We start from the raw sequence: 24,964 nt of genomic DNA, 5'->3' as shown, positions 1-24,964 counted from the left end.
TGGGGGACCAAAGGGGTAGCTGGGCAGACAGCACCACCTTCAGCAGGAACAGGTTGGGCTTCTGCAGCTCCGGGTAGGCCGACGCGTCCGTCTGACTCAGGGTGTACAGCTGGTCGCAGGCCACACGCCGGATCTGACACACACACACACACACACACACACACACACACACACACACACACACACACACACACACACACACACACACACACACACACACACACACACACACACACACACACACACACACACACACACACACACACACACACACACACCATTACGTGTGTGTTACAATGGAGTGATGAGAGTCATCAGGTATCTGTACACATGCACTTGTCGGAGTCTGTCAGTGGTCTGTCCTTACCTCTCCACTAGGTGATCCCAGCAGGATGTCTATGATGAAATCACTCACACTTGGCAAGTTATAAAAAGACGCTGGAAGAGAAAAATGAACAGAAGACATTGGTTTGTGAGTCCTTTCACCTTTCCTAAATAATTTAAATGAAGAACAGTTTCTGAAAGACTAAAATTGTTAGTTGTTAAGCTGCAGGTTAGAAATATTGTCTGCCCAAAAATGCATGTTATTTAGAAAGATGATAACAGATTATTTTTTCCTCTCATGCCTTTTTGGCCGGTCGGTACTGTGAGTCTGAGACCCCTGCTCTCAAGCATATACATTATCTCAGAGATAATTGACGACACAACGTTCGGTTAACAGACAATAATGCACATTTCAGGTGGCCGTTACATCTCGTCAAGTGCATGTTATAAACAACGCATCACAATAGGAAATTCAACAAAGCAGTGGTAGAAATGAGTATACATTTTGTGATGCCCCTCTCTGTCTATGAAAATGGTATCTGGTTTGTCATGTTTGTGTGTGTGTGTGTGTCCAGCAGGGGGCACTCACAGAGTTGCTGGCTGCGCAGCTGCAGGCAGGTGACGAGCAGAGAGAGGGCCTCGCGGGCGATGATGGTGTCTTTGATGGACACGCACAGCTGCTTCACACAGATGCCCGCCTGCAGTGTGGTGGCCTCGCCCTCGCTGCCAGAGCTGCAGTTACTGCCTGGGAATGGAATGCAACACACACACACACACACACACACACACACACACACACACACACACACACACACACACACACACACACACACACACACACACACACACACACACACACACACACACACACACACACACACACACACACACACACACACACACACACACACACACACACACACACACACACACACACACACACACACACACACACACACACACACACACATATATATATAAACACTTATTACTGAGAAATTTCTACTCTTTTACATCAACTGGTAGAGATGGGGAATGCTGTATTTAGTAACATACAGCAGCAAATAAACACATGTCCATAGTAACATAAATAAAAAAGTAAAATAAATAAAAAAAGTAATGAGGTTTGTTAGTGCCATAAACATGGTACTGCAAAACAACTGAGTCTGTGTGTGAGTGTGTGTGTATGAGAGTGAGTGAGTGTGTGCTGAGTATGTCTGTGTGTACTGTGTGTGTGTACTGTGTGTTTGTGTGTGCTGTGTGTGTGTGTGTACTGTGTGTGTGTGTGTGTGTGTGTAAGAGAGTGAGTGAGTGTGAGTGAGTGAGTATGTGTGTGTGTGCTGAGTATGTCTGTGTGTAGCTGTCTGTGTGTAGCTGTGTACTTTGTATGTGTGTGTGTGTGTGTCCCACCTGTGCTGCTGACCCTGCTGCGCACTCCCAGGGGGAAGAGGGAGTTGGTGCTCTCTTTGATTGGCTGGCTGCTGCCCACCAGGTCCAATCGGCCGGCAGCCGCTGCCCAGGTCAGTCGCATGAAGCAGGCCACTGTGGACGTGAAGTCCCCAACCTCCATCGTCTAGTGACGGGGAGACAAACACACACACACAAGCTTACGTTACATAACCGCTGAGCTGCATTAAAACACATAACTGATGACATATGAAATTCATTATTGCTTAACTGGGCTAGCATAAAAACACAAAACACACACACACACACACAGCCCACACACAACATGCTCACACACACACACACACACACACACACACTGTGTCTTGGCACTAAAAGCTGCATGTTCAGGTAGTGTCCAGGCGCTTTCCCACACCTGTATGGCGACGCGGGCGGCGGGGATGATCTCCTCCACGCGGATGGACGAGCGGTCCGACATGCTCATCTGCCGGTAGGACGACTTCTCGGGCGTCCCGCACAGGGACAACTGCCGGCTGCCCTGTCGCCCCGCATTGCGGAATGGCCGTGACGACAGCGTGTCCAGGCCATCCTTGCTGAACTCCTCATCCAGGATACTGGGCATGGTCTGCCCTACCAGCAGGAACCTGCAGGGGGAGCCACACAAACGAGCTCAGTTAATACAGGGAAACTACTGAACAACAACAGGTGTGGCTTTTGACTGTAAGAACAGTGAAAAGTGATAACTCCCTCTCCGATGACAACTTTTAGACTGTGACAGAGTTATGTTGCCCTGACTCAATTCCAGCATCCTGATTAAGCACATCTGTCACACCAACAATAGGGATCCAGATCATAGACACATAAGCACATAGGAAGTACTACTGATTTATAGATGGGAGTACCTGGCCAATTGCAGACATATGGAGTAGACGCCCTGCCTGGTCTCATAGTCCACTTCCGAGGGAATGGAGTCTCGCTGCATGACGTTTACCACCAGGCTGGACACAGGCACACAAACACACACCGAACATGAATCAACGTCCCAATGTGTTACACACAACTCAGGTGCTGTCAAGGTCACACACAAGGTCATCCCATTTGCGTTGATCGAATGAGCATGTTCGAATACCTCAGGCCTCCTGCTTTGAGGAAGTTCTCGCAGAAAGACTTCACACTGGTCTTGGCCATCTCGTCATCAGACGTGGGCATCAGTTTTGAGCTCAACACCTGGGACAGAGACAAAGATGGAGGGACCGAGAAGGACAAAGGACGATAAGAGAGACATGTCAGATAAATCATTTCTATTGCAGAAGAAAAAAAAGAGGCAACCAGACACAGTTAGTAACGCACATCATCAGGCAGGGTGACGTGTGTGTCCCTCCACTACCTATCTATGGTTTGTTGTGCAAAGTGTCGATGCTGTACATCTGTGTGTGTGTGTGTGTGTCGATGCTGTACATCTGTGTGTGTGTGTGTGTGTGTGTGTGTGTGTGTGTGTGTGTGTGTGTGTGTGTGTGTGTGTGTGTGTGTGTGTGTGTGTGTGTACCTCCAGGTTGTAAAGCACTCTGAAGGTGGACATGCCCGGTGCGGAGGAGCGGAAGAGTGATTCCAGGATGGAAGCGGCACTCTGCTGGTGCTGCTGCTTGCTGGACAGAGACGGAGACTTGGAGGCCTGGGAGCCCGAGCCCAACGTGAAGAGCGTTTTCTACACACACAAACACACACACACACACACACACACACACAGACACAGACAATTAAATCCACATTGTGATACACACAGTTTGTTGACCAGAAACAACTCATACAATGATACGAATCAGCTTATTTCATGCTGTTTGCACTGTTCACTGTTTCACAGTGCAATTGCTGTTTGTTCTGAATATTTGTTTGATCATGCACTAAATCAGTAGTCCAGGATCATCTTCAACATCAGCTGATCTAGAATCAACATTGCAGCTTTTACTGTGGTCACTTCCTCAAAACTGATTAAGACGAGCAACACGTCAACCTTGCCCAACCGGATTGATTACCTGTGTAATCAGCTGACATGACTCAGAGCTGCCAGTCCTGCTGGGCAATTATGCCTCTTCACAAGCATGACAGGGTGAAGCTCTGCTGTGACACAACGGGAGAACTAAGCGATGAGATGAAATTGTGAGTCTCGGTAAATCATCCATCACAGCAGCTACAGCTGTCCTCCAAATTAAAATATCCTTCATTTGTGTCATGTGGCAGCACCTGCCATACCACGTTCAGGTGCCCATGGCGACCTGGGTTCATTTCTGACCTCTGATCCCTCTCTCTCTCTCTCTCTCTCCAACTCACTTCCTGTCATTCATCTCAACTGTCCTACCTACATAAAGGCAAAAGCCGTTTGTTTCTTTTCTCATTGAAAACAAATGAACTAAAAAGGTGAAGCTGTGGCAGCTGCCGGGTTGCCGGTTACCTGGTGACTCCAGACGCTGGACTCTTTTGGCACAAAGTTGTCGAGGGCATCCTGCACCTCGGGGTCCGTGGGGATGAGCAGCAACAACTTCCGCACTCGCAGTGTGATCCTGACAACACCAACACACACACGCACACACACACACACGCGCGCGCACACACACGCACACACACGCACGCACACACACACGCACACGCACACGCACACGCACACGCACACACACACGCGCATGCACACACACGCGCACGCACACACACACACGCACACGCACACACACACACGAGAGTAATCTCAGTGATGGGGCTCTCAATCCTTTCAGCTTTCCACATTTGCAGTGCATAATATGCAGTGTATGCCCCCCCTCACAGCTCCCCCTCCCCAGAGGTCCCATCTCACCTGGGCTCCTCCAGGTTGGCCAGCTGGTAGAGCATCTCAAAGACGTTACACACTAGGGCCATCACCACGCCTGGCAGGGACTTCTCCTGATAATAAACACGGACACAGACAGACAGGCCGACGCCGGCGTCAACGCACAACACTTTCTCACATACCACCAGGGCACAGCCTTCATCAACACATGCATGGGGGTGGGTGTTAGTTGAGGACATGTGCCGTCTTAATATAGCGTTCGACATCATATGCATTACACAGTATAGCTGTGTCTGCGTGTGTGTGTGTGCGTGTGTGCGCATGTTCGTGCATCTGTTCCAGGGCATAGACAAAGGGCAAATAGAGTTTACGTCTATTTCCATGTATGCATTTGTGTGCGTTTGTTTGTGTGTGTGAAGGCACCTGCTCCAGGGAATAGTATGACATATGATTAATAGGTCTATTAATACATGTGTGTGTGTGTGTGTGTGTGTGTGTGTGTGTGTACCTGCTCGAGGGCATAGGCCGAGTTGAAGACCCCACTGCTGCTGCTGCTGACCGAGGCCGAGCTGTCCGCTGAGCTGCCTGAAGGTGTGCCCGTCCCTGAGCTCTTCACTGTCAGACTCTGCTCGTCAGAGAAGCCCAGCTGGTTCAGGAGCTTCTGGTCCCGGTTCATTGTCAGCTGTATCACACACAAACACACACAAAAGTATAAACACAAAGATCTCTTTATCTTTATGGCAATCTTACACTAACCTAAGCTTATGTGAGGACACAGTTTGTTTCCCGGTTCATCATCAGCTGTGTCACACACAAGCGCACACACACACCCGCACACACACACACACACACACCCGCACACACACCAAGTTTTAACACAAACATCTCTTTATCTTTATGGCAATATTACACTAACCTAAGCTTATGTAAGGACACAGTTTGTGTTTGTGATAGCTCTTCCTAAGACTATCTGTGTTTCTCATTAAAACATTTTTTAACCATTCAGTGGAAATGGACAAATGTGTAACATGATTAAACGGCACTTCCATAGCAGCCTTAAAGGTGTCAGTGAATTTAAGCGATGTCTAACCCCTAACCACAGTCTGATTCATCTAATATTTCCTCACGATCCGCCAGCTGACCATTGTCTGAGTACACCGTCACAACACTCAATCTTCGTCCACATATCTGGCTCTGTGAACTGTAAACAAATACAGTGGAGAAAGCCTGTCCACCAAACCACATGAAAACACTGCTCTGGAGTTCCTCTGGGAGCACTGAAGGGAGGGGCAGCTCCCTGTCCAGTGTGTTTTGTTTGGCACTGGTCAGTCGTTTTGGACAAAAGTGTCTGGTGAGAACCATACACACAAACTTCAACAAACGTGATGTCATCCAGAATTTTTACATCTACAGCCACGGAACCAAATGGTGAAACAACCAACATTTTTACATCTACAGTCACGGAACCAAATGGTGAACCAAGCAAAAAGCTGCTTTGTGCAACAGGGTCTCGTTTTCCATAAATCAGTTACCGCAAGGATGTCGGAGTGGCTTGTTGAGATTACACATGTTGATGTGTGTGTGTGTGTGTGACTGACTCACCATGCTGTCATTGGCAAAGATCTGGACATTGTCCACCGGACAGCTGAGCTGCTCTGCAATCTTCCACCTGATGCTGCCGATGGTCTCATTGCTGTGAGCCTGAAAGATTCAAACACACACACACATGCATAGTTACAGCGCACTTCAAATACTCTTCATATAAGGCAAACAAAAATGTTCCTGTGTGAGACCCAGTCGTTAATCAGTTTCAAATAAAATACAATCATCTAAAGTGTTTAGACAATCTGCCTGCATGTGTGTGTGTGTGTGTGTGTGTGTGTTGCTATGCCTGTGAGGCTAGAGGTGGTGGAGTGGAAAGATGTTCCTGACCATAATCCATAAATGGCTCTACACATGGGGACTGTTCTCATTCACAGATCAGTGAGTACAGCTCTGTATGCCTACTCCATGTAAACGCTCTGCCTGATGCCCAGACACTAGTGTGTGTGTGTGTGTGTGTACAGATGGACAAGCATATGCAATACTAAGCAGATGTATCTCTTCACTGCTACAGTTAATCCTATCAATATATAACAGAGCTTAAAGCAAGGAACACCTTGGTGCGTGTCATCAGAATCAGAAATGATTAACGTCAGTATATACAATGACAATTTTTTCCCCCCAAATCTTAAACAACCTGGCCTATGCTTGAATTCCAGCGGCACATTGCCTGTGAAACTTCCAAGACCTGATCTAATAATGGAAACACAGGCTATCATACAGGCTTAGAGATCTAAAACATGCTGTACATCTGACAGCACTGTATAATGATTGAATGACCCCTGCACATTGAATGACCCCTGTTTGAAACGTGCTATAGACCCTTTCAACAACATAAACAAAAACAATGCTTGAACGTTCTTTTTTGTTCCCAATCTACTTCCGCTTCATTAAGATAACATATGGAATGTTAAAACTGAAGCCTTGTGGGAACAACTATGATGCTGATAATGGAACTCTCTTGAAACGGTCAATAGAAATCAACTCAACTTGACTTGGCTTGAGTGTATGGCTGTTTGGCAGTGCATTACCTCCAGAGTGAAAGTGTCTTTGGTAGATTCGTAGGTAACGTGGAGGGACACTGGGTGGCCGTGGAAGGAGGCACCGTGAGGTAGAATGGTCCGAGGAACCGAGTACAAGTCCTGCAGGAGATCAACACAAGCACACATGACTACCGGTGGGACCGGCAGGGCGGGAGCACAGGAGCTGCACCGAGCTGTACACATGCCAGGTCTTCAGAGCCACATACCACTCATCAACAAGGAAATTGGGTTCCTTGAGAAGGGCTCTTGTAGTGTGTGCACAAGCACACACACATATTTGCTCAAGCACAGATACATAAGCACGCGCGCGCACACACGCACACGCACACGCACACGCACACGCACACGCACACACACACACACACAAAGAATGTGTTTTAATGAAATAATCCTCAGCGCCCCAATGAAACCAGAGCCATGCTTATCGACTCGACAACTAATCTCTGAGAGGTGCCTTGCAGTGCAGGCCTTCCCTCAGGATAGCTGGAAGGTTTGCCACAAAAAAAAAGCATCCCAGCGGTCCCTCCATCCAGCCATATTAATCAACACTGCTGGAATTAACATGACATCATGCGCTGTCTGAGAGCTATCTCCTTAAATCCACCTCAAGTGCCGTCGTCCCTGAGCTTGTCTCTTAGGCGTAGTGGGCCTCTTTCATAACGCAATCTTAACCCTAATCTCTGTGTTTACATTAGTCACACTACTGTACTTTAAGTGAGCGCTTGGTCATACTATTGTCTTTTAAGTGAGCGCTTGGTCATAAGGAAGCTGCCATGTGCTGCTGAGGTCAGCAGTAGCAGGCTACGCAGTGCAAAATCAGCTCGTTTGGACCGAGGGCAGGAAGAGACATGAAAACACAACAGTGCTTTTATGTCAGCTTCACATTTTAGGCTTCTGTTTGTCCCAAAAAAACCTGTTCAACCAAAAAATGAAATTCCGCCTTTATCACTCATAAGCTCCTACAAGTAGTCATTCACAAAACACTTCCTCAATGCAAGATATCCAACATATGTCAAGCACCGTGTAAATGTCATTTTAGCTACAAAGCCACAACAGCATATCCATCCACTTTATCCATCCACACTTGTAAACAGTGGAACTTACCTCTATAGTAATGACATATCTCTCTGCCAGTAACAACAGCCTCTCGATAATCACCAGTTTGGTTGACCTGGTGGAGCACACAATTAGATGAGTGGAGTCTACAAGTTTAGGTCACGTCAGTCTGAACAATTAGCAAAGTGGAACGCAGCATCCATATCATAATAATTCCACATGGTTGGTTTGTAGTAGTTTCATCTTCATCTTTACTGCTTTGATTGGTCAAAATGCATGACATCTTTAATTGGATATATTAAACTGACATTGGTGAACATAGTGCTGCACTCTAAAGCTGAGCCAAGTTCAACTCAAATCAATGCTCCGGTCACTACGTCACTTGCATAAAACTACTGGTGACAACTGTGCTGCAGCCAAACCATAACAAAAACCAGAGATCATTACTGATAATCAGCATCATTTGTGAAGAACTTTGAAAAAATGTAAATGTGTAAGTATCACACGCACACACAGCCACACACAAACTATCTGATTTCCAACCTGGAAGGGGATTGCACAGATGTGGCAACAGTTGGCATGGCGGTGGCTGTCAGCATCTTGGTTGCCCTGGTGACAGCGTGGGTGAGGGTGGGGCCCCCCAGGGCAGAGCTGGCGGCCTGGAAAGCAACGAGCATAAGAGTGTGAGAGCAGTGGAGAAGTGTACACACACACACACACACACACACACACACACACACACAAGAATATAGAACCACTCACCTCCAATCTTTTGTAACAATCTGCAATAAACTTCTTATGCAAAGACACAGAGTCCTGCAGAGGATGAAACACACACACACACACACGTTAATAACAAGTCAACCTCCCATCATCTCAGTCCTCCAGAGAGCCCCACTATGCTAGGCAGGGCTCAAGTGCGCCCCTTCCCCGTCTCACCTTCTTCATTTTGGGGTTGAGGTTGATGTAGCTGTAGGTGATGATGAGCTGGATGGCCTCGTTGGCGATCTCCTCGTCGGGAGACTCCATGGCGATGCGCCAAATGAAGTCCATGCCGGCCAAGTCCAGCCGCTCCACGCACTGCCAGGACAGAAAAAAGCCACCGTTACATTCAATCGCACCACACTCAAAAAGGGATGTCTGACTTAAAATACAACATCAACAGAGAAATAAAGCAATGAGAAGTGTCTTAAGGAGGCTCAAGAGAGAAGGCCTACCAGCTGGGTTCCCTGCCGTTTCAGTCGATGGTCACAGAGGTTCACATTCTCAAAGAAGGTCTTAAAAAGGTTAAAACCTGCAGAGAACACAGACACACACACAGTTGCATAAGAAAACACACAGATGTTACTATGAGGACACACGTCAATGTGATGCAACAGCTGCACAGGCCAGGGTTCAGTCCAGACAGTGTGAATACATGGGGAGTAATGATGGTCATCTTAGCGGGACAAACAGCTACTTGTCTGCTGTGACACACTGACCCAACTGTTGGTGTTTGTTGGCATTTGTTGGGGCAGTGTGCAAGCAGCTTAAGCATAACAGATTGATTGTGCAGAATCTCTGCTGTCTTACCGTTCATAGTAATCTCATAAGGCTCGAGTTTGAGGATCTTCTCTTTGAAAAGCTGCTGCTGGACATCACTTTCCAGATCGTGCTGGCCCTTGGTGAACCACTCAAAGCACATCTGGACTCAGCGCGCCACACACACACAAACACACACACAGAGTAGATATATGCTTATTAAATGTATACTTTCTGCTAACTCTAATAATAAAACTAACACAAAAGAGTGACAGAGTGGAGATCTTCTTATGGAATCCTTTAAGAGGAATTAGACCCGGTATTAGTGGTGATCAGTACCTCCCGGTCCATCTCGCATACGTCCATGCCGGACACCAGGCACTCCCACACCTCCTTGGCCCTGTTCCAGACCAGGTAGAGGCTGGCCTCCTGCAGGAAGAAGGCCAGGAACTTCAGATGGGCCTCAAGATACTGCAGAGAAAGAGAGAGAGAGAGAGAGAGAGAGAGAGAGAGAGAAAGAGAAAGAGAAAGAGAAAGAGAAAGAGAAAGAGAAAGAGAAAGAGAAAGAGAAAGAGAGAGAGAATGGACGGAGGGGGGTTAGGTTAGCACTGTAGATGAAGGTCAGCGGAGGACTTCACAGTATTGGGCACAAAGGCTGAAAAACTGGGCAACAGTATCTATTACTGTGTTAATATGTAGCATATATATATTGTGTAGTAGTATTACTGTATTAATAAGACACAAAGAATGTACATAAAGAAAAGTACATAATTTGCTAGGCAAAAATGTGTGAAAAACGTGGTATATGCAAATATGTTTGTGTTAGTGCTTGTGTGTGTGTGTGATGTTACCTCCTGGTAGGAGTATCTTCCATCTACGAGCGTGGAGCCCGAGAGGCCGTTGGTGCCGGACACGGACACAGCCAGGCGATGGCACGACACCAGGCTGCTGGTGATCAGCTTAACGATCTCAAAGTTCTTCTTCAGGTCCTGGATGATGCTCTAAAGCGAGGACAGATGTGTTCAGCTTTGGTCCCAGAGAGCCAAATATGTGTGGTGAGGGGCAGACTTCTGTGTGTGTGTGTGTGTGTGTGTGTGTGTGTGTGTGTGTGTGTGGGTGTGTGTGTGGGTGTGTGTGTGTGGTAAAAGGTAAACGGACTGTACAAAGCACTTGTCTACACAACAGAGCACTCAAAATGCTGTATAAGTTCACCAACAACGCAGACTGCCATGCAAGGCACTAACTTGCAAGTCGGTAGCAGTTTGGGGTTCAGTGTCTTGCTCAAGGAGTGTGAAAGGTGTGTGTGTGTGTGTGTGTGTGTGTGTGTGTAAAGGGATGGCTGTACCTTGTCCTGCTTCTGGTAGGTCTGTTTAATGAAGGAGCGGGTGATCTCATGGAGCTGCCGCAGGGCAGGCACCACCCACACGGCCTGAGGGTTGCTCTGCTGGGAGGACTAAACACAGACGCACGCGCACGCACACACACACACACGCACACACACACACACACGCGCACACACACACAAACACACGCACACACACACAGAACTGTGACCTTGGTGAGCTGTAACAATGTCTTATTATACCTTCAGCAATGTTAATAGTTTACTTTGACTGAGCAGGAGCCCTCTGCTCAGGGCCCTGGTGAGGGGCAGTAAACTGGCATCGGTATGGAAGGGGAAACCTGTCACCTCAACCACACACGAGAAAGCCCCCTAATGCAAGGTTGCCAGTTAGCTATTAGAAGAGATCCTTCTTCAGAGAGGGTACTAATTGAGAAATGTACAGCATTTATCATTAGGAAAAGTTAGTCACAAATTTCAAGGTTGCTGCTACCTGATTTTTCTATGTACATTTTATGATGTTCTTTAGAGATTTTATAGTATGTTATCAGCCATATGTCAGAGAACCTGCCTAGATGAAATATCACCAGCCATTTGAAAGCCATAAATTAATTTTAAATATAAGTTTAGTGTGCTTCTTTACATTTCCAACAACGTGGAAGGAAACCGAATCACCAAAAACGGCAAAATGCCCAATCACAAGTCCCAGGTGTGATCAAACCCCACTATCAGGTGATTTCTGATTGGAGGAGGGATAGGCGGGGCCTGCGGGAGCGACTCTTACTTTGGCCAGTGAGCTGGGTTTCTTCTTGCCCCAGGAGCCAGTAAGAAACGAGACCTGTGTCTCGTTTGAAGACTTTGGTTCGTCCAGCATATGTATCTAAAAACATAAACTACAGTTGCATTCAGTTGCCTCCTTGGGTGATGGAGGTGAAGAGAGGGCTGAAGCACCGAGTCTGGACCTCAAACCAGTTGTGTTGAGGAAGCGAAAGAGCAGAGAGAGAGAGAAAGAGAGAGAGAGAGAGAGAAAGAAAGAGATAGAGAGAGAGAGAGAGAAAGAGAGACAGACTAAAGCGGGTGCGTGTGAGAGAGACAGAGAGAGAGCACGAGAGAGAGAAAAAGAAAGAAAGAAGAAAGAAAGAAAGAAAGAAAGAAAGACAGAAAAAAGAGCACTGAGAGTGGTAAAGTAGCGACAGCTTGCAACACTAGCGTGCACACCTCCACTTCACACCCAGAGGAGAGGATAGTGTTGCTTTAAATGGAAGAGGCTGCTTGCAGGGAGTGAGGGAGGAGGCGCGAGGGAGGAGGCGCAAGAGAGAAGGTGAGCGAGTGCATCTCCTTATGCTGGGTGCTTTCTCCTGCACAACAGCACTAAAAATGTCACCAGGAGCAAAGCACAAGTAAAGACGATTTTATGGATAAGGCAATAATTAAGGAATGAGAAAGAGAGAGAAAGAGAGAGAAAGAGGGAGAGAGATAGAGAAAGAGAGGGAGAGAGAGAAAGGGAGACAGAGAGTAGGGATAAAAATGGAAAGAGAGCGATGGCAAAACGAGTGACTGAAAAAGTGGATGAAAGAGTGAAAGAAAGGAAGTGAGACAGAAGAAAAATGAAAAACAGATTTAGAGAGCTAGAGAGAGGTGCTGCATGAGGAACTGTGCTTTTGCAAGTGCTGCTCACTGGCAGGTAGGAGGGTTGACAGGAACAGCCATTTATACGTTTTACGGTGGTTGTTAAACACCAAAACAAACATCTGTTAACACCATCTAACATCTGACACTCATATTTTATTTATTTAAAATGCATTTACATGAAGAGGGGTTTAATGAGTTAAAAAAAAAAAAAAAAAAAAACTTAAGTCAGCACATAAAAGAAAATGGAGAATAGATCTGCTATTTGGTTCACTGTCTGTTAGACCTCTCACCTTCTTGATGTCCTCGATGCACTTGATGATGTAGTTCCTCTTGATGGTCTCCTTGACAGCGTAGGCATCGCTCAGGATGGTCAGGTGCTCCTCCAGGGCCTGCTGCACCAGACTAGTGGGCAGAGTGGGCAGATGGGCCAACTCCCACAGCACCTCAAGCACCTACACACAAGCATGCACGCACACACACACACACACACACACACACACACAAATATTCCCACATGCACACAACCATACAAACGCAAACAAATACACAAGCACATTTAGCGAAGATTAAACGGGAATGCAAATTATATTGTTATATTCTCATATAATACATACACACATACTATACATATATATGTGTAGAGTAACTTTGGTAGACTCCTTTACTCACCTTGCCAGTCGTGGCCTCGGAGCGAGCCTCTCGACCGATCCTTCCGATCAAACTCAACAGCTTCTGCCGAACACGATCGCTCTCTACCTCCCAGCTCTGTGAATCACACACATGCAGAGTGTGTCTCAGTAATAGTAACAGAAGCAGAGGAAAAGCTCAGACAGTGCAGTGGAGCTTGTGCTGTGCGGTCCAGGTGGCTTGGTAGACCTGCCAAGGCCCACAGGCCCGGATGGGAGTTCCAAACTGTTAGCACAGCCCTTAATTAAAGCCCAGGGGATTTGGTACAGGGAAGGGGGGAAACTAAGAGCGGGCAACGGCACACACACACACACACAGACAGACAGACAGACAGACAGACAGACAGACAGACACAAACACACACACTTCTTACCTTCTGAATGAGAACAAAAAGGTGGCTAAGCTGGTCAAAGTTAAACTTGACAGCAGCTGCAGCGATGATCGTGTGAATGTTTTCAATGACAGTGGAGGACTGGCCAGCCTGGGGGACAGCAAATAGTACAAGTGCCGCTTTAAAAACACTGCAAATGGGAGCTACACACAGATACAAAATATAACCAAACAAGTTTGCAGCCGTTTGAGAATGGAGGAAAAAACTGTCTCTATTCCTTCCTCATTTAAATGGCTATTAAAGAAACTCTTGGCAACTTCTGACACAGTTAGCCGAGCTTAGTATAATTCGTTGAAAGTGGGTTAGCCTAAAGCTCCCTTTTAGCTATAGGCTTACTGGTATAACCCACTTCTGGTGAAAGATAAACTAACAGTGTCAGATTAGGATACTCCACACACATAGAAAAGAAGAAGCCATTCTCTTCTCTTCCTATCTAACAAAGCTAGCAAATAAACTAATTTCCCGAAACATTGCCGTGTTTCTTAAAAGTTAGTTATTGGTCTTGTAAGGACTGTTTTCAATTGCCAGAAATACGTGTTCGTCCTTGTCTCCTTCAAGCTCAAGGATGTATGACGGGCCAGGGCTAACACAACATATTAAACAATAATAAATCAGTTTCAGGCTTTGTTTAATATTGTTTGCCAACTGTGGTTAAAATCCTTTACTAACCAATACGCATAAGAAACAAGGGACACCTTTAAAAACATCCTCAAGTGTGGAACTGTTGCATGAGTAAGAGCAATGTTAAGGTGAAGCTGTTATCAGTCACCTATTCCTTGCCAGGGTTTTGCATAAGAAATGTGCATGAGTCATAGAAGAGCCATTTCAGGTCTTATGGGCAGCTCAGGAATGGTGGCCCGGGCTTTCACAGGAGTCCAAGGGTGCGGGTATACTGCCCACCCACTCACCCACCTGTATTCTCCAGATCTTCGACAACTCGTCCAGAGAGAGCTTACTGCCCAGAAGCTCAATGATTCCCTTTATCCGATCACAGTACTGCGCCTGGTCAATATTCCCTGGCATTCCGAGAGAGAGAGAGAGAGAGAGAGAGAGAGAGAGAGAGAGAGAGAGAGAGAGAGAGAGAGAGAGAGAGAGAGAGAGAGAGAGAGAGAGAGAGAGAGAGAGAGAGAGAGATGAGTCACATCCGAATGTAAAAGATGGAGGGTGCATGTTTGTATCAAGAGGATGAGGGCAGTAAAAACAGAAATCACCTACAAGAAATAAACACTTTAATGATAAATGATTAATAAATTATTGTTTGGACAAAACCTAGCAAATACAAAAAAAAAAAAAGAGAAAACAGCGAATGAGTAGGAGGAGTAAACACTGACAAGGGCAGTGGATAGAGGTGTGAGAGGGAAAATCAGGCAAAACTAACACTAAACAGGGTGACTTAACAACAACTCACCATTAACAAAGAAAGGGGAAAAAAGAGAACAAGTGCCATGAAATGAGAGGAGTGGAGAGGAGAGGAGAGGAGAGGAGAGGAGGAGAGGTGTGGTATGGTGAAGTAGCCAGAGCAGATAGTTCATCACAAAAACAAGGCAGTCATGTTGAAAGTCACAACTTGTAACGGAAAAAAAGAAAAGAAGAGAAAAGAAAAGCAAAGCAAAAGAGAAGTAGGAGAGGCATAAGGCCCAGACCCGCAACTGGGTGTGTGAGGAGAGTGGAGAGGACAGGAGTGGAGACGGAGCCCACACCTGACGCCTCCCTCAGCAGCAGGGTCCAGCGCTGAGAGCTGACCGCAAGGCTACACCAGGAGCGCAACTGAAGCATTCTGTTTGCGGAGCGTAAAAATAGTTTTAGAAGACTGGTCTAATTGTTTCGTTATCACATCTGGCGTAGCCAGTTCCATTGATTATAGTGGAAGCTAATTGTTCCCGCATAGGCTCGGCGAACGGAATGCTTCAGTGACATGGCCGGTGTAGCCACCCTGTAGGAATGCTCTGCCCACTCTTTAGCAGGAGCCAGAGTGGAGAGCACTCTGCTCCTTCAGTACCCAAACACACACACTTCAAACTCCTGCTCACTGTCTATTTCACTCACACACACACACACACACACACACACACACACACACACACACACTTCAAACTCCTGCTCACTGTGCTCACACACACACACGGCAGAAGCTAATTATAGGATGTCAGGGCCATCAGCAGGATGTGTGTGTGTGGCAATGGCCGCAGGGTAAAAGCCACACAAGCCGGCTGAAACAGGGACCTATATACGAGCAGTGGCCTCCAGCCTGTGCAAATGTGATGCAATTAAGAGCTTGGCACGTCCTTGTGAACGCTTAGCACATGGTGGAATTCAAGTGCCTGGTCAGACTTTACACAGCAAACAGGAAGTAGGGTTTCAAAACTTTAACAGTTTAGAACACTACCTTGAAGTTAGCACATTACCTTACAATATGTAACGGCAAAACTGAGATGGTGGCAAGTTATTTCAACTCTCCTTACCTTCCAGGGCTATTGAGAGAACAGAGTTCTCTACCAACCAATCCAACAGCCGGTCCGTGTCGATGGCGTTCTTCACCGTCTTGGACACGGTGCTTTCCTCAATCAGCTTGGTCACCTAGGAGACACGCAATTCAGCATAAGGTGGGTGGTCACAGTCTGAGAGGCTTTACCAATGCCAGCAAGTCCATGTGGTGACACAAAGCTAGGAAACGGCCCTGACGGGTTCATCACTAAACACAATATATGTCACAAACACTGGCTATAAATATCTACATGGACTGCATGAGGAAACACAGGAACTTGGGTGAAGATGCTAATACAGAACGTCCTTGTTTATGTACTGAAATGTATGTCAATGTAATGCCTTAGGTACTGTGTATACTGTAGGTGCAGCATTGCACACATAATGCATAAGACTGGGGCAGGTGTGTAGAAAGCTGATGGAGCGGAAGTTTGTGGGCGCTAATTTAAATGACGAGTGATGTGCGAGTGAAGTCTACTTAAAGTTAATTTAATAACAAGCTTCAGCTAATTTAATCCAGTTGCTAATGCCAATGCAAGATCTTAAGTGCAAGCATTGAAGGGTCAGCTCAATACCTGCTACACGATGGCTTTAGTTTATGCATAAGATGCTTGTTACCAGATTTGACCGGTCATTTAAATTAGGGCCGTGTGTGTGTGTGTGTGTGTGTGTGTGTGTGTGTGTGTGTGTGTGTGTTTTAAACCCCAGGACTCGGACCTCTTTGAGGGAGTTCATCTTGGCACTGAAGTGTGGAGTCTTGAGCATCCTCAGCAGGATGTCCAGCCTGAGGTCGTCCACCACAGTGACCAGTTCCCGCTGGAAACGCATGCACAGCAGCTTGATCGCAGACAGGAGCTCTGGGATGCTCACCAGACGCTAATGAACGACAACGAGAGAGAGAGAGAGAGAGAGAGAGAACGAAAGAGAGAGAGAGAGAACGAAAGAGAGAGAGAGAAAGAGAAAGAAAGTGAAAGAAAGAGAGAGAGATGAATAGAAAGGCATGGAAGGATATAAGGGCAGCAAAGTACAGTACAATCTGAGTGGCCCTAAAAGTGTGGTGGATATTACAATGAACATGCTTATGATTTCCAAGCAGAGTGTGACATGTTGTGTGTTCCTACCTTATCTTTGAGGTCTTTCTCCTCCAGATTCTGCACGTAGGTGATCATCTTGTGAATAACAGGGTCCAGCATTGGCTGATGACAACATAAACAGAACAGACCAGTTAGGGTGAGCTGAAAAATGCAGCAATTGATCGCTTCAAGGAAACATCATCTCAGATCAGATCAGTCACAACACATCGGTAGCCTGATTTGGAATAACATTTCTGCTACTCCCGGAGGATTTAGTTTTAATGAAACAGGCACCCAAAAAGGGTGTTCAAAATTTAAACATAATTGACAGACTTGCTGATTCTGTATTTAAATTTTGCTTCCTGAGATCATAGAATAATGTGGATTTCCCCATCTTTTCTTTAAGCATCTAAGTCTCTCGGTTTTGTCACCTCACAGTCTGCATCAACATGCTCAAAACATTGATTTCTTTGGGAGATTGCCCACTTATTATCATACACTTGAGGATAAACTATTACAATGTCAGCATCAATATTCTTCTTCTTCTTCTTCTCATTTTATTTATTTATAATAATTGTATTATTTATTATTGTGGCGATGCATATAGAGATGATGAGCTCACCTGGACGAGACTGGAGTTGAGATACTCAGCACACACACTCAGCGGCTGGACCAGGGCCGACACACTCTGGGGACACACAACCAGCACAGCGTACTTGTGTTAATGTAAGGCACGTGTAACACACATCCGAGATGTTCACAAGTCATTTTTTGGAAGTCCAAGTCGAGCCTTAAGTCTTTGAGGGGCAAGTTCAAATCAAGTCTCAAGTCTTTTGTCAGATGTCCATGTCAAGTCTCAGGTCATCTGATCTGACCATTACACTGTATTGTTAAATATTATGAATTCAAAGCATGTCCTATAGCTACCATCCATACAGTACAGTATCAAAACCAGTTGTAGGATAACCTTATGTTGTCTACTGCAATAAGAAGAAACACAAATTAGGAACTCTGTTTCAATATTTTTTTTCAATAGTTCAATAGTGCTTTCCACAATTGGCATGTGTAGTGAACTGGGGGAAATAGCTCTATACTGCAAAGTTTCGATCATGTTTTTTTTCTGAAATAAAATATGGGCAGCCAAGAGTGGATGTGAACTTGTGACAGGAAAAATGTCACTCATGCTGGAGCTAGCTTAATTTTGTTTACATCCAGAACTTACATGGGGTCTCCAATTTAGGACATTATATAGTCTAATCTTGCTACTTAACACATCCCTCTAGCCCTCGGACCTGGTGAAACCTTTTATTAACCTAAGTCTGTCACATCATATGGCCAACTATAAAGATGCAATCTGCCTGTTCCCAGCAATAGCACAACACTTTGCAATGATTAACTTGTTACCTGTGACGATATATGCTAAGTTTAATGTCTCTTTCATTAGTAAGTGCTGGGAACCTATCTGGGTGCGTTTTGAGATGCCTGATGAAATTAGACGTTGTTGAACATGGCATAATTTATCCTGCTGCCACACACCTTGCATGTAGCTGTTCGCTTATTTCCACTTTACACAAAGTTATTGTAACCGAAAGTAATGATAAAGGGCACCACTCTGGGAGGACTTGTCGCCATGGTCAAGGCATTGTTTTTTTAATCTGTGAGTGCGCACACATAGCACATGCGTTACATTGCACATTATAGCAAAGGGGACATATGTTTCCCAAAGTATATGCAGCAACAAAATAAAATAGAAATACATTAATAAATGTCGATAAAAAAGAAATAATTGCATGAAATACAGATTGCTTACGAGTCTCAATACAGATTGCTTGAGTCCGAGTCAAGTCTGAAGATTTTTGAGGTGGAGTCGCAAGTCTCAAGTCACTGTTTTTGCGACTAAAGTCTGACTCGAGTCCGAGTCTCAGACTCGAGTCCCCATCTCTGACACACATCAAGCACACCACAAACACAACAGACAACTAAACGCCACTGGAGAGACAACACAGGAACCCCAGCTCATGACATATTCACCATAGACATGAATCACTTCAATGGCTTAATAGCTCCAATGATCCATATGTTACACTCCTCAATCTTTTTCCAGTTTTTTCTCTCACCAAATAATGTCACCGGTGAATAGAGAGAGTGGCAGGTGTTGAAGGGATGTGTAGGAGCACCAAAGTCACCCAAGTGATGGAGCCATGGAGCGGGCAGAGCAGGAAGGGCAAAGGAGGCAGCAGAGCATGTTAAAGCCTCTCTCTTTCTCTCTTCTCTCTCTTTCTCTCTCTGACACACACGGAGAGCTGAAGGAGCTCGGCAGCCTTTTGTCCAGCGTGCCGGCGGTGAGAGGGGGCATCTCTAAGCCTCTGATGAATCACCCCTCTGTTCGCCATCAAATGACTGCTTCCGCCTGGAGAGAGTGAATGAATCACTCCTCGCCTCCTCCTCCTTCTCCCCCTCCTCACACGCTTTCTCTCTCTCCCCCCCCCCCCATCTCTATCCCCCTCCCCCACTTTGGAGCTGGAGTGAGACACTCAGTCTCCAGGTTTCTTCCCTTTCCTTTTTTCCTTCTTTCACACCCTCTCCTGTGGGAGCTCTCTCTCTCTCTCTCTCTCTCTCTCTCTCTATCTATCTCTTTCCCTCTGTGGCTTGTCGAGGCTGGCTGGCAGGAGGATGAGGAGAGTGGAGCGGAGTGGGGTGTGTGTGTGTGTGTGTGTGTGTGTGGGGGGGGGTTATGTCTGGGTGTGAAATTACTGATGGAGAAGCAGAAGACGCAACTATTGTTCTCTGACAGTGTTCGACCAGAGATCTATACATCTTATTTTAATATCTATATACAATATAATTAATATACACAATATATATGTGCATACATCATTTACATGTACACAAAGATGCATGTCAACATCCACTGGCTTGTCTAAGTGTCGCTCGTCTGATTGGCATGCAAATCCCAGCTCATCTCTCTCTTTCTCCCAAGGTCCCTCTCTCTTTCTCTCACACTCACTGACTGACTGACTGACTGACTGACACACACACACACACACACACACACACACACACACACACACATATAAATCAAAGCGTCCCAACACCCCCCCCCTCCCCGCCCGACTCCTCCAGGCCACACATCCGGCCTGGCACACCCGCGGCGTGTTAATGCCCGCCATCAAAGGCCCACGAGGAGGAACCAAAAACAAGGACACTTTAGAGTACGCAGACAAGGAGCAGCCTTTTAGGGGAGCAAGCGGACGAGGAGAGGAGAGGATGCCTATTAGGCCAGCCAGAATAACTGCGACTGAATAACTGAATAAATATCTCAGTAGGTAGTGCGGCACATTGGGGTTCTCTCTCCTACACACAGTCGTGAGGCTCAGAAGTGGGTTTCTGGAGGCAATGGGGTGGGGGGGTGGGGAGGTGGGGAGGATTCCTCGCTCAGCTCAGCTCTCACTCCCAGACTGCACGATAATTATCAGCTGAACTGCACTTGTTTATCTGCCTTGTGGAATGTGGCACAGCTGAGTCTCACTATCGCTCTCCATGCCTCTCTCTGTGTGTGTGTGTGTGTATGGATGACTGCATACATGTTTGAGGGAGTGTGTATGCCATGCCACTCGCTCCATAGTAGCTACAGGGCTGAGGAGTAAACAAGACAATCTAGCCAGAGTCCATCAACACACATCCGTAGAGCGCCAGCCATAATTGAATTTCTGCCCTCTCTGAACTCTGCATTCTCTTGTTTCTCACTCACGTGCTCTTTCACTCTCTCTCCCTTTCTCCACTTTCACTCCTCGCTTGACTAATCCCTCTATTCTTCTCATCCTCTGTTTCCGGCACACATCACCCCCCCCCCCCCTCTCCTCCTCCTGTCGCTCATTCTCTGCCACGCTTCCTACAGAGGTAGAATCCCAGCTCCAGGCACAAGCCATTCACGCCCTACCTCCGGCAACTCTCTCCCTCCCTCACAGTCTCACACACACACACACACACAAACACATTACAAAGCAAAAAACACCAAAGCCAAAAAGAAAATTAATTAAAAACAAACAAACAAACAGCAAAAAAAATAATAAGGACAACAAAACGACACAGTAGCCAAAACTGACCATATCCTGACCTAAGTGGACGGTGAGGGCACTTACCCCGATCTCAATCTCATCCATGTTCAGCTTGCCCTGGATAGCAGTGAATCCCCCCATCTCGCCAAACTGCACACACAGACACACACACAGAGTGAGAAATCACTTCAGCATTGGGATTCCGGTTGGATTATTTTCTCGATTAATTTTAGTTGTTTTATCGATAAAATGTCAGAATATAGTGAAAAACACAATGATCAGTGTTTCCAAAATCCCAAGGTTATGCTTTCAAATGCCTTGTTTTTCTCCACATATACAGCTCTTGAAAAAATTATGAGGCCACTGCACATGATTTTTGATCATCCTACGGTTGCTGAGTGACATTCGAACGGGCTGACGGTCATATTCAAAATGAAAAGACCACTGAATATTGAATATGACCTTGATGACACAAACTATTACTAATTTACAACAACTTATTACTAAAATAGTTGGCAATTCATTTAATAGTTAACAACTAATCGAATAATTGATTCATTGTTGCAGCCCTTTTCAGCACAAGAGTCTCACCAGATTAAGATCATGAGAGAGAGAGAGAGAGAGAGAGAGAATACGGACGATCTGAGAATACATACCCGATTCACAAGGTCCACCAGCCAGCCGTGAGGCTCCTGTAAAGAGACAAAAATGATTGTCTTTTTTCAGCAAATTCTCTGTAATCCTGCACTCCATTAGCTCCCGTTTCCATTGGTCAGGCCTTTATCTCTCTGGTCCCAGAGCAGTGGAGCTGCACACTTACTGCTGAGTGAGCACATTTCAACTCTCTTCACCCAATCAAACACTGCACAATTCAAATGGACTTCCTGATACAAACAAATCTCTTTACAAAGTCAGACCAATATATCAAAACGTCACATATTACCAACTGTCCCGTATGTCCAACCTCTTACGTGTATGTGTCATTTAATATTAATTTCTATACAAACCAAGACGGCGGATTCCTAAAGAAACGCAAGCACCCACACCATAAGTATATCTAAATTAAATAACATTTTACCTTGACTTGAAGAACTGTAAACAGTCTTGTAAGGCTGCGTATACAAATACGCTTGGAGCTCGAGTGGAATTTTGAATTGCGACAAGAATTCTCGGGCTAACCGTTGATGTGCCGTGAGAAGGTTGGGAATATGCATCCACCAGCCCAGCACTACACTCCGACCGTAGTACACAAAATATTTCAGGCAGTAAAAGCCCCGGTAAGAACCAAACTAGATTTTGTTCAAATCTACACACCCATGGCTACTGAAAAATGTAAGGTTAATTTATCAAATGTTATTTTGAAGTATTAAAAAACATTGTTGGTAATTAGAGGTTGGTTGGTAATTAGAGTTACTAGTGCATAGCTGCATAGCCTTACTTACACCAAATCCATGTAAGGCAATAGAACACCAGAATGAGGTTTTAGCATAGTTTTATTAGATATACATAAGCCTATTCTTTGGCCTTCTATTCAAAGACTAGGAGAGGCATATTGGCTATTTACAATGCATTAAAGGGATACCAGGCAACGTTTTCATGTTAATTAATCATCTTCGTAAGTCAGTATATGGTTAAATGAATCATTACAGGGCGAATGAAGACTCTCTCGCCCGCCCCTACTGCCTGTAGGAAGAATATCCCGCTTGCAAGTTCGGTGTATCGTATCCGCCGACTTTCAGTCTCACAAATTTACATCCTGCATCTCCAGCACAGAAGCAGGCTAACGAAACGCTAGCGATTGTTGCAAACATCTGTATAATGGCAGAGCTGGCGAAAAAGCATGTGAAAACCCTTGATAGAAGATGCAAAGAAAAGGAAAAGAGCTTCAGACCGAGCGAGGGCTCGCACACGTATCAACACGTACAGACAATAGGGGGAGCTTCTTAGAGAAAAATCATCAGGCTTGCCTGGTATCCCTTTAACTACAAAGACAAGAGATTCTGTCATTCCTTGAGCGTGCACACACAAGCGCACACACACACACACACACACACACACACACACACACACACACACACACACACACACACACACACACACACACACACACACACACACACACACACACACACACACACACACACACACACACACACACACACACACACACACACACACACACACACACACACACACACACACACACACACACACACACACACACACACACACACACACTAATGACCATGAAATGCCATGCTGTGGCTAATTATCTAAAATAGGCATGTGATTCCTCAATAGTTTTAGTTATGGATGTGGTCAGTGTATTATTTGAAAGATTAGGCCTGCTCTTCCTGTGACTATTATGGTCCTTCTAGGAAACTTGCGCCAGTGGCAATTTGGGTGGGTGTGTGTGTGTGTGTGCATGTGTGCGTCTGATAAAGCGAGACAGAATGTGTGTATATGTGTTAAATAAGTGTGTGTGTGTGTGTGTGTGTGTGTGTGTGTGTGTCTCATATAAGCAGTACTGTGTGTCTCAGGGTGAAACAATGTGACATTTGCAGAAAAAAAGGCAAGATTACAAAAGACGGGGAGAGAAGGAGCGTAGCAATCCACAGGGACAGCATGAGAGAGAGAGAGAGAAACAGACAGAGAGAGAGAGAGAGAGACAGAGAGAGAGAGAGAGAGAGAGAGAGAGAACAAGGGAAGGAGCTTGGCAACAACAGAGAGGGAGGGGACGGCATGCTTTGTATGGAGAACACCGTTGAAGGTAAAGTGGAGGACAAGACAAGGAGCCATGCTGGAGAATAACTGAACAGAAAAGCCGCTCAGAGAGCAGACGCGCTTGGAACAAGAACAGGATGACAGGAACAAAGAGAGTGGAGAGAGAGAGAGAGAGAGAGGAGAGAGAAAGAATTAGATGGAGTAGAGCAGCATATATGCTGGGAAGAGAGCAGAGGGGAAGACAGAAAGGAGAAGCGTGGTGTTACCTTCTGGTAGCTGGAGGTGGGCGAGACAGCAAACATGTTGTCCTCCCCAAACACCTCGGCCCAGTTGCGCTGGCAGGCCTTCATGCGGTTCTTGAAGTGGTACTCGTTATCAGGGTTAAAGGCCTGGAACAGAACCCAACGGAGACTAGGGTCAGTGAGGCCGGACACTCAGCTCTTGTGCTAAAGCACTCGCATGCAGCACACTAATCCCTCGTACTCAGATACGCTACAAACTCACATACACAAATGCAGATACACTAGCAACTCTCATACACACATACACTAGTAACTCTCATACACACATACACTAGTAACTCTCATACACACATACACTAGTAAAGGGCTCAACATGCTTCTGCGTCAACTCCACGGCGTAGCTACGCCGGCACTCCTACGGCGTCATGACCATTTCATGGTTCTGCGTCGGGTTGCTTTGCATTGCGGTGCATTTCACCGCCATAACGCTCGGTGTCGCCTGTGTTTGCGTCGCCCAACACCGAAACAAGACTGTAGCCTATGACTGAAACGGTAGCCTA

General features: G+C 46.0%; 1 protein-coding gene across 3 annotated transcripts in view; it reads right to left on the bottom strand.

Annotated features, from left to right (window-relative positions):
* usp24 (ubiquitin specific peptidase 24) overlaps positions 1-24,964 on the bottom strand; it is a 58,447-nt gene that overhangs the window by 23,091 nt on the left and 10,392 nt on the right. For 2 of the 3 annotated variants that reach the window (XR_012985926.1, XM_076278125.1), the window contains exons 5-38: positions 24,429-24,551; positions 22,095-22,130; positions 21,523-21,588; positions 18,003-18,068; positions 17,429-17,503; positions 17,025-17,183; positions 16,286-16,400; positions 14,736-14,839; positions 13,806-13,913; positions 13,415-13,510; positions 13,036-13,197; positions 11,898-11,993; positions 11,117-11,224; positions 10,623-10,772; positions 10,111-10,242; positions 9,823-9,934; positions 9,468-9,544; positions 9,190-9,330; positions 9,013-9,066; positions 8,794-8,909; positions 8,299-8,365; positions 7,183-7,293; positions 6,152-6,250; positions 5,058-5,231; positions 4,577-4,662; positions 4,181-4,289; positions 3,278-3,436; positions 2,861-2,958; positions 2,634-2,729; positions 2,147-2,375; positions 1,735-1,897; positions 914-1,069; positions 368-438; positions 1-133 (exon numbers count right to left, since the gene is read on the bottom strand). The exon at positions 1-133 is cut by the window's left edge and continues 28 nt beyond it. Coding sequence is in view for 2 of the 3 variants with exons in the window: in XM_076278125.1 (XP_076134240.1) it covers positions 1-133; positions 368-438; positions 914-1,069; positions 1,735-1,897; positions 2,147-2,375; positions 2,634-2,729; positions 2,861-2,958; positions 3,278-3,436; positions 4,181-4,289; positions 4,577-4,662; positions 5,058-5,231; positions 6,152-6,250; positions 7,183-7,293; positions 8,299-8,365; positions 8,794-8,909; positions 9,013-9,066; positions 9,190-9,330; positions 9,468-9,544; positions 9,823-9,934; positions 10,111-10,242; positions 10,623-10,772; positions 11,117-11,224; positions 11,898-11,993; positions 13,036-13,197; positions 13,415-13,510; positions 13,806-13,913; positions 14,736-14,839; positions 16,286-16,400; positions 17,025-17,183; positions 17,429-17,503; positions 18,003-18,068; positions 21,523-21,588; positions 22,095-22,130; positions 24,429-24,551 (3,847 nt within the window). In the remaining variant the exon portion in view is untranslated. The remainder of the gene's footprint in view (positions 134-367; positions 439-913; positions 1,070-1,734; positions 1,898-2,146; positions 2,376-2,633; positions 2,730-2,860; positions 2,959-3,277; positions 3,437-4,180; positions 4,290-4,576; positions 4,663-5,057; positions 5,232-6,151; positions 6,251-7,182; positions 7,294-8,298; positions 8,366-8,793; positions 8,910-9,012; positions 9,067-9,189; positions 9,331-9,467; positions 9,545-9,822; positions 9,935-10,110; positions 10,243-10,622; positions 10,773-11,116; positions 11,225-11,897; positions 11,994-13,035; positions 13,198-13,414; positions 13,511-13,805; positions 13,914-14,735; positions 14,840-16,285; positions 16,401-17,024; positions 17,184-17,428; positions 17,504-18,002; positions 18,069-21,522; positions 21,589-22,094; positions 22,131-24,428; positions 24,552-24,964) is intronic. The other variant, XM_076278126.1, reaches the window with a different exon arrangement.

Source organism: Alosa pseudoharengus, unplaced genomic scaffold (genome assembly GCF_046254945.1).
Source record: "Alosa pseudoharengus isolate Yale_2024_CS ecotype anadromous, Long Island Sound unplaced genomic scaffold, YU_APseudo_1.1 YU_APseudo_1.1_scf_11, whole genome shotgun sequence".
NCBI lineage: Eukaryota > Metazoa > Chordata > Actinopteri > Clupeiformes > Clupeidae > Alosa > Alosa pseudoharengus.
The sequence above is the reverse complement of the archived record's forward strand: the minus strand, read 5'-3'. Positions and strand labels throughout refer to the sequence as shown.